This window comes from Ovis canadensis, chromosome 11, assembly GCF_042477335.2.
Source record: "Ovis canadensis isolate MfBH-ARS-UI-01 breed Bighorn chromosome 11, ARS-UI_OviCan_v2, whole genome shotgun sequence".
NCBI lineage: Eukaryota > Metazoa > Chordata > Mammalia > Artiodactyla > Bovidae > Ovis > Ovis canadensis.
Window position 1 is genome coordinate 18,334,926 of NC_091255.1, and position 14,072 is coordinate 18,348,997.

At 38.7% G+C, this 14,072-nt stretch overlaps 1 protein-coding gene across 8 annotated transcripts in view; it reads right to left on the reverse strand.

Annotated features, from left to right (window-relative positions):
* The window catches only part of TRIM37 (tripartite motif containing 37), a 141,513-nt gene that overhangs the window by 24,795 nt on the left and 102,646 nt on the right, over positions 1 to 14,072 (reverse strand). For all 8 annotated transcript variants that reach the window (XM_069602626.1, XM_069602624.1, XM_069602631.1 and 5 more), the window contains 4 exons: positions 13,531 to 13,836; positions 3,713 to 3,841; positions 3,017 to 3,206; positions 503 to 621 (listed from right to left, as the gene is read on the reverse strand). In XM_069602626.1, coding sequence (XP_069458727.1) covers positions 503 to 621; positions 3,017 to 3,206; positions 3,713 to 3,841; positions 13,531 to 13,836 — 744 coding nt within the window. The remainder of the gene's footprint in view (positions 1 to 502; positions 622 to 3,016; positions 3,207 to 3,712; positions 3,842 to 13,530; positions 13,837 to 14,072) is intronic.

The window sequence follows — 14,072 nt, forward strand, 5'->3', positions numbered from 1 at the left end:
ATATTAGAAATGTAACTGAGAATGAACTGGCAGAACAGATAAAGGATTTTTCAAGTGCTTAAAGTTTGCAATTCTTCTAAAAGAGCAAAGCAACCTACAAACATTTATCAAGACTGACTTAAAAAGACGAAGCATGTTTTTCCCGTAAGACAAAGAATATATCCAATGCCATCTTTTGTATCTGGAAAAACTTCAATGCCTCCTCATGTAGGCAGCATAGCACATTTAGTGAATGAGCAAATGAAGTATCTGCAGATATTCCCCTTAAAACTGCCCCTTCTAGTAAGATATATCCTTTTATGTAGTCAACTATTTTGCCTTCCCCTGTAATTAATGTCCTAGTGAATCAAACTCAGTAGCACAATGAATGCTATTTTCAAATGAAGCATGTCAAACAGTAGGTAACACCTCAGTAACTGTTTCATTAAACCACCCACTCCTCACCACCACCAAAGAGATGATTGTTCTGCTTCCCGCCACTTATGACTTTCTCATGCCTTACCGTCCTCCGGGGCAGCAGAAGCTCCTTCAGGTAGAACAGGCTGTAGCTCCCCAGTTTCCGAGTTATTTTCCAAATCAGTCATTTGCATTCCTTCCAGACGACTTCCTTTAGCATTAGTCCTCAAAGAGGGAGAAATGACCTTATATTTTTGTATAACCAGTCAGTGATATGATAATCTAGATTTCTTTCCTTCTGAGCAAACTAATAGGGTATGGAGCACCGGGGTTTAATACTAAATTTCAAGTTTTTGTTTTAAAAGATTCACTTACAATGAAAGGTTAGAAAGTGGTAGCTTGCATCAATGTTAATATCCTGGCTGTGACAATATATCAGCATTTTGCAAAATGTTATCATTAGGGGAAACAATGTAAGGTACACAGGCTCTCTCTAGCCTTTCTTATAATTGCATGTGAGCCTACAATTATCTCAAGAATTCCTAAAAATAAATAGAAATGAAAGTCCTTAATAATACGTCCTTACCAACACAGACATACAGAACAGACTTATGGACATGACTGGCAGGGGAGGAGGGAAAAGGTGGGATGATGGAGAGAGTAACATGGAAACAAACATTACCATATATGAGAGACTGCTGCTGCTGCTGCTAAGTTGCTTCAGTCGTGTCCGACTCTGTGCGACCCCATAGACGGCAGCCCACCAGGCTCCCCCGTCCCTGGGATTCTCCAGGCAAGAACACTGGAGTGGGTTGCCATTTCCTTCTCCAATGCATGAAAGTGAAAAGTGAAAGTGAAGTTGCTCAGTCATGTCCGACTCTCAGCAACCCCACGGACTGCAGCCCACCAGGCTCCTGTGTCCATGGGATTTTCCAGGCAAGAGTACTGGAGTGGGGTGCCACTGCCTTCTCCAATATAAGAGACAGCCAACAGGAATTTGCTATATGACTCAGGGAACTTAAACTGGGGCTCAGTAACAACCTAGATGGATGGGATGGGGAGAGAGGTGGAAGGGATGGTGTAGTGGGAGGGGACGTGGGTAAACATGGGCTGATTTATGCTGATGCTTGGTAGAAACCAACACAATACTATAAAGCAATTATCCTTCATTTAAAAATAAATAAAATAATAATAACAACATGTTCTCACCAATATGGAAAGACTTTTAAGGTATACTGAATGAGAAAATAAGGTGTACCATTTTTATTAGAAAAAAAACTATATGGCCACAGTTATTTAAATATGCGTGAAAACTGAGAAGACGCAGCACATATAAAAAATTAAGAACAGCAGGAATGTGTGTGGGCAGGAGATGGAAAACAAAGCAGATGGGAGAAAGATGGGGAAACAATATTCTTTTTTTAACTTCCATTTTGAACCATTTATTATTAGTATTTAAAATTTTTGCTTATGCTACCTTAAATCAGGCAAGGAAAAAAAGACACAAGCTAGAAAACATCACATGAGCCAGGCTGGCAGTATAATTAACCATAAAATGACAGGGGTTACAGCTATGAGCTTTACACAATTATAAAGGATTTTACAGTCTACAAAAACTATACATTTGTATGTATTTAATCTTTATGACTAATGGCAGATATAAACCTCTGTAACAAAATATAAAAGCTAGTTACAGCTTTCATCTTAAAAGGAACCTGTGTAAAAGCAGACTAGGAAATGGGAAGAACAAGACAATCTCCAGTGATTATCACATGTTTCCCCTGGTTAAACCTGAGCTAAAGCAGAAAGCAAAGCCACCAGTGACCTTTTAGATTTGGTAATTATTCAGATCTAAAAACTCTATGAAATACAGTAAATTTAAGGGATATTAATCTTCCTCTAAATTTAATCCAAAGTTCTCTTCAAGGTAAAACTATTCCGTTGTTTAAAATTAGAAATGAGATTTAATAGTCATAAAATAGATCAGCAGATGGATATTAAAGACTCATCTGCACATCCACAGACAATACGCTCCACAGTCACTCTCTTAGGCGGACGGAAGTTTAGTTGACATGACTGGGATTTGAGTTCATGCTTCCTGCGAGAGAAATAAAGGTACTAATGACCATGTATCTATACCTTTTCAGGAAATTCCAGCCGTGTATTTTGAGGACACTTTCATAAAAGGAAAAGGGGTGAGATGAAAGCAGAAAAGCAGTGGTAAAATTAAATTGCCAGAAGGTCTCTGTTCCACACAAAACTCCTGTAAAGACCTATAAAGTCCAGCACAAATGTGTTTGAAAAGCATGGGACAGATGGGAAAAAAAGCTGACACAAAACCTCACAATAAAGAGGTCACACAAGGTTTACATTATTATCCTAACTTCAGTGAAAATGAGCTCTAACTTACCCAAACTGAACTTCTGCTACTATCTCATTCAGTTAAAGAAAAAAGGAAGGTCTCTGATACTTTAAAAGTTCCTTTTTAATACAATAAATAAATAATCTGCTAAAAAATTAACATAGTAGAAATTTATTGTTTATTCCATTGTAGATTTATAAGTGCCAACCAAAGCTATTAGCTATTATTCTATTATATAAACAAAAGAACTTCATTTACCCCAAGGTGACCATTTTTCTTCTTTTTTCAACAACAGGTATGCCATTGAAAACTGCAACGACGACAGCATCGGAATCCAAAGCTTGACACTGCCGATCTTCAGACTTCGGCAGAATGTCACTGATACTGACATGGGTCAAGGCTCGGGGAGAACTGTGCCTGCTCCCAGACTGAGAGCTTCCTGGGGAGACTACAAAAAAGGAAGCGTACATTCAGAAGGAAGGCAAACAAAAAAAGGTTCTCTCTCTAGTTTCCACTTAGTTAGTCACTAAGTCGTGTCTGACAATTTGCAACCCCACTGACTGTAGCCCACCAGGCTCCTCTGTCCATGGGATTCTCCAGGCAAGAGTACTGGAATGGATTGCCATTTCCTTCTCCAGGGGATCTTCCCAACCCAGGGATCAAACCCTGGTGTCCCACACTGCAGTTTCCACTCAGGAGATATCATTATACGTACATTTTTAAACTGCAGGAAAACTCAAAAACAACTTTTTGATGCCAGGTATTTAAATCTCAGGAGTCCAGAACATGAAGCCTGATGGCCGCACTTTCTTACTGACGGTCTGTTCTGTCATGCAATCAAGGGGTTTTCAACCTGAGTTCCAGCATTTGGTGCCTTTAAAGCAGCTATACCACAAGGTCAGTTTCAACAGACATCTATCTACCAAAATTACATTTTGAACTTTGCAAACTCACCTTCAGCTAGAGTCTGGCAGTCCCCCTTTGAACGGTTATTTTCCCCAGAGTCTATTGCTCTTCGAAGAGACAGACTCCCTGCTATACTGGACCGAGCAGGCTTGGGTGAATGACTCTTCTTATTTGTGGCTGCAAAGACATTTTAAAACATTTCTGATTATGATAAAATGGCACAAAACTTACTACCTAGGCAACCAGAGAAAGGTTTTATCTTACCATACATGGAAGGAATTCCTATCTACTGTGTCCAAAAATAAACAGAACACTCTGGTCCCAATTGCTTTATTTGAGGTTTTATGCCAAAAACATTCCTATTTCATTGCTCGTGTTCTTACAAAAGTAGAAAATTATCAGTGAACTCCAAAAGAAAAATCATACCAAACACAAACTCCAATCTCAATTCAATTAAACCAAGTACCAAGAACAAAACAATAACCACCAAAACACTTGGAAACTATAAAACATTACTGGGTTAAAAATAAATCAATGCTGAATTAGAAACAAACCACAATTATAATACTTTAAGATGTCTGTGGCTAAAACAGTAATTAGAGGAAAATGTATAGCCTTAAAATGAATTAAAATTAAAAAAGCAACCTGAAACAAAAAAGAAATAAGAATGCAGAAGAGATGCATTAAAAGGTAATGAACAGGTTCAATAAGGCAGCAGGATATAAGATCAATAACCAACTGACATTTTACACAGCAGTAAAGAATAATCTGAGAACGAAATTAAGAAAACAATTCCATTAACAACAGCATCAAATAGAATAAAATACTGAGGGAAAATTTTAACAAAGAAATGTAAGACTCGAACATGGAAAACTGTCACACATTGTTGAAATAAAGACAAAAGGGAAAATGCTGTGTTCATTAACTCAATACTGCTAACATAGCATTATTCCCAAACTTGATCTACAATACAGATTCAACACAATCCCTGTAAAAATTTCAGCTGTCTTTTCATTGTTGATGTTGCAGATATTGACAAGCTGATCCTAAAATTCATAGAAAAATGAAAAAGATCCCGAATACTTCAAAGCAATCTTGAATTGAGGACTCACTTATATGATTTCACAACTCTGCTGTAAAAGTACAGTATTCAAGACTGTGGTAAAGAAAAAAAAAAAAAAAGATCAATGGAACAGAATTCAGAGTTCAGAAAGAAAACATTGTATTTATGGTCAATTAATCTTTGACAAGGAAACCAAGATAATCCAAGCTGGACAAAGGGAGAAAAGATGGACAAAAACAAGTGCTGATAAGAATACGGTGGAACTGGAATCCTTACACACTGCTGGAGAAAGCAGAATGGTGCAGCTGCTATGAAAACAGTGTGTGCCTGCTGCGCTGCGCCCAGTCATATCTGACTACCTGTGATCCCATGGGCAGTAGCCCACCAGGGTCCCCTGTCCTTGGGATTTCCCAGGCAAGAAAACTGGAGCGGGTTGCCATTTCTTCCTCCAGGGGATCTTCCCAACCCAGGGATCAAACCCGAGTCTCCTGTGTTACAGGAGGATTCTTTACCACCAAGTCATCAGAAAAGCCCACAGAACAGTAAGGCCGTGTCTCCAAAAACTAAACTTAGTTCTCATATAATCCAGCAATCCCATTCCTAAGCATATACTTAAGGTGAATAGAAACACAGATTCACACAAAAACTCACACACGAATAGTCACAGCATCGTAATTCTTTACGGCCAAAAAAGTAGAAATAAAAAATTGAAGTCCTCAACAACTGAGGAGCAGATCAAACAGAAAGTGGTGCCCACAAACAACGAGGTATCATTCAGCCTTAAAACAAAATGCAAAAAGACATGTTACAACACAGATGGCCCTTGAAAACACTATGCTAAGTCAGAGCAGTCAGATACAAAAGGCTTCATGTTGTGTGACTCCATTCATATGCAAAGTCCAGAAGAAGCAAATCCATACAGGCTAAATAGACAAGCAATTACCAGGATATATGGGGAAGGGGGAAGATGGGAAGTAGGGGCTCCTGGGTATGGAGTTTACGGGGAGAGTAAATGCAGCTCTTTGCCCCTTTCCTGTCTGCCCATCTATTCTCCTCTAACCTTGAAAGAACCTAATTATAGGAATGAGATCATGAGGCATTTTAATCCAACTTCTGACTCTTCCTCTCCTGAATGCACACCTTGCCTTGCTGATTCTTTTCCTAGATAAAAAGAAGAAAGAAGAATTAAGCAGTCGAAAAAACTGACTAGCTCTCTACTTCCAACCCCTGGAGGAGGGCAAGGGCAGTACTCCTGCCTGGAGAATCCTCACGGACAGAGAAGCCTGGCGGGCTACAGTCCATGGGGCAGCAAAGAGTCAACTGAGAGACCTACAGCAAGCTACTTCCAATGGCGCCACCAAGCAAGCCTTGATCACTCGGACAAGACAACTGATAAATCTGAAGGGCGAGGCAGCCAATTTGCATGCTGTGAGAACAATGTAGAACCCAACCTCCTGCTTCAATTCACTGAGATTCTCCTCCCAACACCCGCATTTCTCCCTTTAAAAAAACTGTCACAGCTGAGCACATGCCTTGGGCTTGGTCTTTGGACATAAGTCCACCACTCCTCAAACTGCTGGTTTTTCTGATTAAAGCCATCTTTTCTTTCTACTGACACTTGCCTCTCAAATTATTGGCTTTTAAGCAGTGAGCAGCCAAACCTAAGTTCAATAATAAGGGGAATGATGGAAATGTCCTAGAGTTGGATAATGGTGAATGTCACAAAACTCTGTAATAAAAAAACTGATGAACTGTACATTTAGGGGGGAAAAGAGATGCTGTGAGAAAAAATTATGACCAATTTCTTCACTGAAAAGTAAACATGAGCTACTGGTTAAGGAAAGAAAATGAAGGGATGCATTAACAGACGTGAAGGCAGAAATTAACAGACAGACAGACAGACACCACCCTTATGGCAGAAAGTGAAGAGCAACTAGAGAGCTTCTTGATGAAAGTCAAAGAGGAGAGTGAAAAAGCTGGCTTAAAACTCAACATTCAAAACACTAAGATCATGGCATCTGATCTCATCACTTCCTGGCAAGTAGATGGGGAAACAACGGAAACAGTGACAGACTTTATCTTCCTGGGCTCCAAAATCACTGCAGATGGTGACTGCAGCCATGAAATTAAGATGTTTGCTTCTTGGAAGAAAGTTATGACCAACCTAGAGAGCATATTAAAGAGCAGAGACATTACTTTGCCAACTAAGGTCCGTCTAGTCACAGTAATGGGGTTTTTCCAGTAGTCATGTATGGACGTGAGAGCTGGATCATAAAGAAGGCTGAGTGCTGAAAAATTGATGCTTTTGAACTATGGTGTTTGAGAAGACTCTTGAGAGTGCCTCAGACTGCAAGAAGATCCAACCAGTCAATCCTAAAGGAAATCAATTCTGAATATTCATTGGAAGGACTGATGCTAAAGCTGAAGCTCCAATACTTTGGTCACCTGATGCAAAGAACTGACTCACTGGAAAAGGCCCTGATGCTGGGAAAGATTGAAGGCAGGAGGAGAAGAGGATGAGAGAGGACGAGATGGTTAGATGGCATCACCAACTCGACGGATATGAGTTTGAGCAAGCTCTGGGAGATGGTGAAGGACAGGAAAGCCTGGCGTTCTACAGTCCATGGGGTCACAAAGACTCAGACACGACTGAGTGACTGAGCAACAACAATAAGAAGATGAAATAAATCTAAGAACTAGGCCTCTGAAGAGATGAATAAAATGGACAAGCTTCTAGCAAGTCAAGGGAAAAAATAAGAAAACACAAATAAGCAATGATATAACAAAAAGTTAGCATCCCATATGCAGAGGGAGTTTTTAAAATTTAACGAACAGAGTAAATGACTTTATGCCAATACATTTATCTAATAAAATGAATTTGCTAGGAAAATTAATTATGAAAATTGATATAAGAAGCAAAAGAAATATGAGGACAACAGTAAACACACAGAAATGAAAAAGGCTGTTTGAAGTTTTATTCCCCAAAGAATTACTCAATAGTTTTATAGATGAATTTCATTACACTTTTAACAAACAGATGTCATGTTAAAATAATTTCTTAGCATCGAAAAGAACAAAGGCTTCTGAATTTATTCTATGCAATTGGCATAAAATCACAACTAAAATATGTTAATGATAGAATAATGAAACCACAGCTCAATTTTACTTATTTACTACATATTCAAGAATCCTAAGAATTAGCTGGGACTTCCTGGTGGTCCAGTGGTTTTAAGACTCCACATTTCCACTGCAGGGAGCACAGGTTTGATCCCTGGTTGAAGAAGAACTAAGATCCCACATGTGCAAAGAACAAGGGGATAACTTTACAGTCAGTCCTCCTTATCAGTAATTCAGCATCCAAAGACTCAACCAACTGTGGATTTACTGAAAACGCTGTGGATAGGAGGACCATGCAGTGCAAACCCATGTTGCTCAGAGTCAAAAACCATGCACTAAAAAATTACAAACCACAACCAAGTAGACAGACTCATCCTAGAATTCCAGGCGTGGTCAGTATTAAATAACGCAATTCTCTGTGTTCAGAGAGTAAAAGGGCAAAATATGAATATTTTGACAGATGACAAACAAGCATCTGATATTATTCTATACAACTTCTTGACTTAGAAAAACTCTTAGTAACTAGTGCTGACTGAAAAAAAAAATGTACAACCTAAAAGTTGAGAATTATGTCTTATCTGGCAGAGTTTCTGAGGACTTCTGAGGTACCACTCTGAAGAGTCAAGGGAGGAAAAATGTAAGGGTTTTTGCAACAAACACCAGGTAACTGGAACACCAAAAGATGACAGTTAATTAAAAAAACACAAGATATCACAAGTTAACAAATTCAGCACTTTTCTACATAAGGGAAGATGCCAGAGTCTGAGCTCACTGAAATCATTCCTTTAATATGCACTTCAGCAATCTAAGGCTTCCTGACAGCTCAGGTGGCAAAGAATCCACCTGCAACGCAGGAGACCCTGGTTCGATTCCTGGGTCGGGAAGATCCCCTGGAGAAGGGAGAGGCTACCACTCCAGTATTCTGGCCTGGAGAATTCCATGGACTGTATAGTCCACGGGGTTGCAGAGAGTCAGCCACAGCTGAGACTCTCACTTTCACTGCACTCAGCCATCTAGGGCCAGTATCCTGTTCTTTCTCATTCACAGTTCCTTTAAGACTCTCATTCTCAGTTCCCTCAGGAAGGTGTAGGGGCTTGAAGGCTGTAACATCCTTTGTTTACTGCTATGGCACGCATTTTTTCATTCACAACAGGAAAAGAAGTACATGGTGAAATGGTGAAAGTCACAGGTTCTAAGGTTCAAAGTTCTTGGCTCTGCAATTACCACTGTGAAACTCCAGGAACCTTTAATGCCCTGTGCCTCAGTTTCTTTTTCTGTAAGGTGGGGATAAAAATAACTTGCCTCACAGAGTCATTGTTGGGATTAAGTGAGTTAATACATGTGACTTAGACTACTTAGAATAGTATCTGTTAAATAATAAACACTTTGTAAATGTTAACCATTATTGTGGTTAGGGAAAGGGTATCTTTTTCAACTCGATAAAAACCACCTTTCCAGGTCTCCTGCACTGCAGGTGGACGCTTTACCATCTGAACCACCAGGGATGACTTGAATAAATGGAAACACCACATTACTCAATCTAATGCTTTAATACTTAAAAGATGTCAATTCATCAAATTAAATGTTAATTAATGCATTAAATGTAACATAATTCAAGTCAAAATGTTTTTCTGGAAAAGTAAACATGTAAGAACCATCAAAGACATCTTGAAAACAAAGTGAAGGCAAACACATCACCAAAGCTACAACGGCTAACAGAAAGGAATGTGGGCCTGGTAGGCAACGGAACAGACACTGGCTTAACAATACCGGACTGCTGTTTCGTATGTTTTAAAGAAGTGTCCCACTGCCAATTCCACCTGGTCCAACTGTATGAATGAATTTAAAAACAGAACTATGTGGTCTATGTAATATAAAAAATGAATTTCATTTTGTTGAACAGAAGAGACTCTTCAAAAAACATGTTTCATTTTGGTGGATGGGTTGGGCAGGGTGGTCACTGAATTTACACACTGTCATGGAAAACAAGTTACATATGGAATAATGGACTAAATGTAAAAAAGTTAAAAAATAAAAACAGAACCAAGAAAGTTAAGTGTTGTTTTAGAGCTGAAAAAGCCTTCAAATTAAAACATTAAACCCTCAAAGAATGAATACTATTAATAGATGTTGAAAACAAAACCTTTTAAACTTAATGTTTAGCAGAAAACAAAAACAAGTGACAACAAGGGAAGTGCCTGAAGAAATACGCAACAGAAGTTTTCTGCAAAAGTCCATCCAAAAAGCTTTACTTCTCTTGGTTTAAAATTGTCATTTCCTTGACAACTAGTTAAGGTTCCGTATCTTTTAATACATTCATCGTCCTTTGGTATTTCTTCTTACCTTAATAACGTAATCATAACCTTTACTCATTTTTCTACTAAATTATCACCTCTATTCAAAAGAATTCTATGTATTTAGCAGTTACCCCGTCCTATTCATCTCTGCTGTATTATTGTCATCAGTATCCAGCATTAATATATCTCATTTTAATAAACACACATATGGAAAGCTCAGAAGTAAACCCTCACATATATGATTAACACAAGTATCCATCAAAACAAATGCACAGTGGAATATTATGCATTCATAAAAGAGAAGAAAATGTTGACATACGCTAGAACATGGATGAACCTTGAGAAGCTTATGCTAAGTGAAATAAGCCAATCACAAATAAAATAAGTTTCCACTTATATGAGGTATCCAGAGTAATCAAATTCATAGACGGAGAGCAAAATGGTGGCTGCGAGGGGATCGAGAGAGAAAGAAGAGACAGCAATCATTTAACAGGTATGGAGACAGTTTCGCAAGATTAAAAAAAAGTTCTGTGGGTGGATGTTGGCATTGGTAGCACAATATGCATGTAATATTCAATGCCATTGATAACTAAACTTAAAAAGGTTAAGATAGTAAATTTTAATAAAATGTGGTAAAATTTATCATGATTAAAATAATTTGTTTTTTAATTAAACACAGAATTACAACATGAATCAGCAATCACACTCTAGGTAAATACCCTCCGAAAAAATGAAAGCAGACACCTGAACAGATGCTGCACATACATGTTCATGTCTGCATTATTCATAACAGCCAAAAAGTGGGAAAAATCCAAACGTCCATCAAGAGATCAAAGGATAGACGTACTATAGCACACACAGACATAAAAGGGAGTATTACTCAGCCTTAAAAAGAAACGAAATTCTGACACTTGCTACAATATGAAGACCGAAGAAATTATGCTGAAGTGAAATAAGTCAGACACAAAAAGACAAGTACTGCATGTTCCACTTATATGAGATATCTAGAATAACCAAGTTTATAGAAACAGAAAGTGTAACAGTGGTTACCATAGAGTACAAAACTGGGAACACCGAGTTCCTACTCAAAGTATATAAAATGATGAACAGTGGTTACAGCTGCACAACAGCATAAATGTAGCTAATGCCACTGAATTATACAGCTAACAATAATTAAGATACGTATATGAAAACTGTCAACAGAATAAATCCTAAGATAAAACTGTTTTCACAAGAAAAAACCATTTTATTTTTAAAATTTTGTATCTACGAGGGGACGAATGTTCACTAAACTCATCGTGGTAATCACTTCTTGATGTATGTAAGCCAAATCACTATTCTATGCACCTTAAATTTATACAGTTCTGTAGGTTAATTACATCTCAATAAAACTAGAAGAAAAAAGGAGAGAAAAATGATAAAAATGAAGGAGTCTCTTTTTTTTTTCTCAAAAAAAAAGTTGATAGTAAACTTTATGTTATTAATATATATATTTTACCACCAAAAAAATCGAGGTTAAAAAAAAGCAGATATGTTTAAGAGAAGGAAAACAAGACACAGATGTCAAACTCCTTCCTGATTCCCCCACTCCTCCAGGAACCACCCGATTTATTGTGACGCTTCTCTAAGGAGCCGAGCAGTCAGGCTCTGGTTTCCCACCTCATTCACTTCTGCTATAACCCTCCATGGGAACGGTTCCAAAAAGGCTCACCCAACCTTCATCTTGATGCCTCTGAATCCACCTTTTTTGAGATGCATTAAAAAAAAATTTTTTTTGAGATTTCATTTCTTTTGTTGTTCTCTGCCCTAATGATTGCTCTCTTCAATTTCCTTCGCTAGCTTCCCTAACAGGCTCTTAAATGTTTAAGTGCACAGAACCAAACTTCTCTTTTCCATTTGAACTCCCTTCATACTTGATCCCTGGTTTTGAACACCTGATACTGCTGACTCCCAACTGCTTATATCCAGCTTTACCCTCATATACTTCAGGTTTACGAAAGCATTCAACTGCCTATAAGATACTTTACTAGATCTAGCAGACATCTCAAACCAAACATGGTTTGTAAAAAACTCCTGACATGATGCCCCTATGGCCCACCATCCCACACCTGCTTCTTCCTATTTAACTTGCATCTCAATTAACGATACCACCAGTCACTAAGTTGCTTAGACCAAACACTTAAACATCATTCTTAGTTTTTCTCTTTTCCTAAACCCTTTCTTACCAGGTTTGTGGGAAAAAACTGAGCCCTCGTGGTTTAAAATATCCACTGTATGTACCAGATGAACTTCTCTCCTGTGTATCTAGAGTAGCACTAGTTATATATGATCCTTGGGAGACTTAAAAAAAGACTGGAACCTCAGTAAAGGAAGGCTGCTAGACTATGAGCAAGTCCACCTACTCAGTGCAGAAACTCCAGAATAAGTCACAGTATTTCATACAAGCTATTGTTATAGGTTGCAAACTGGTCTCACAACTTTCACTCTCAATCCTTCTCAGACCCTCTCCACACAACAAAGCAATCTTTGTTTCAGAAGTATATTAGATCATAAACACCCCTCTGATTTTTATTGTCTAGAGACTTCCCCCCAAAATCAGAATAAAGCTCAAACTGCTTATTGAGGTCTTACAAGACCCACGTGATCTAACAGAGAAGGGAAACGGCAACCCACTCCAGTATTCTTGCCTGGGAAATCCCACAGAGGAGCCTGGCGGGCTACAGTCCATGGGGTTGCAAAGTGTCAAGGCACAACTTAGCGACTGAGCCCGCGCCTGATCCAGATCCTGTCTCTCTGACGTATCTCCTGTTACCTCCTTCTGCTTAGTTCACCATGTTCAGCCAAACTGGCCTTCCTGCAGCCTTCAGACATGAAGAGTGAATCCTGATAGTGACTTTGCATTTTCCGTTCTCTTTACCCTGAAAAAGGCTTCCCCCAGACCTCCGCACAGCTAGCTCCCCACTCCTCAACCTTCAGGTATCAGTTCAACGCTTGCCTCCTGAGGGACTTTCTTTCACTTGCTCTGCCCACCCGACTCCTCTGCTGTGGACTTCACAGGACTTTTTTTATCTACTGAAATAATCTTTACCTGTCTACACATTTGAATGTCCAATTCCTATCACATGAGTAATGCATGCAGGATTCATGAGAGTAAAGATTTTGTCTTATTTATTGCCCAGTACAGAATAAGCAATCAAGAAATGTTAACTTTGCTATATAGCAGAAAATATACAAAGTCAGTTTTGGATGGAAGAAAAAGCTGTAGGTATTTGTAGTCCTAAGTAACACTGAGGGAGATCTTTAAATATTATTATTCTGAAAATAACCTCTCCCCGAGTTTCCCAAATGACATATGGAGAAATAAAACTAAGAGGATCTTTTTCACTTACAGTTTCGTATGTAACAACTGGCAACTGAGGACTTTGCCAAGAGCTCCATTCCCAATTCCTGTAACCTGCTGGAGTTTTCGGTCCCACACGCGGCCAGAGCTGCCTGGTCAGCAGAAAGGAGGCTTGCTGGCATGTCTCCAGATGCAGCACTGTTGCTTTTTATTTCTGAAAGTGTGTTCTTTATATCAGTTTTACATCGAACTTCAGCCATTTGAGTTTTGAGTCTTTTCAGCATCTTTAAATCAGAGGGAACTCGCCACATTGCCTGCTGCTTCCTTTGGTCTTTATCTTTTCGAGAATACGATGCTGCAGAGAGGAAGTAACAAGTCATGTTAACACAGACCTTAACATTCATGAAACCATTCTGTACTGTGCATACAGGCAAATCTGAGGTGCAAGTCACTGAAGCTCTTTAGGTGGTACCAACACTAAAAGCATGTATTAAATTTAATTAATGAAAACAAATACAAGTGTCATAACTCTATTCACACCTACGAAGTTAAAATCTGGGTCACATTTAGTTGTTGTTCAGTCATTCAGTC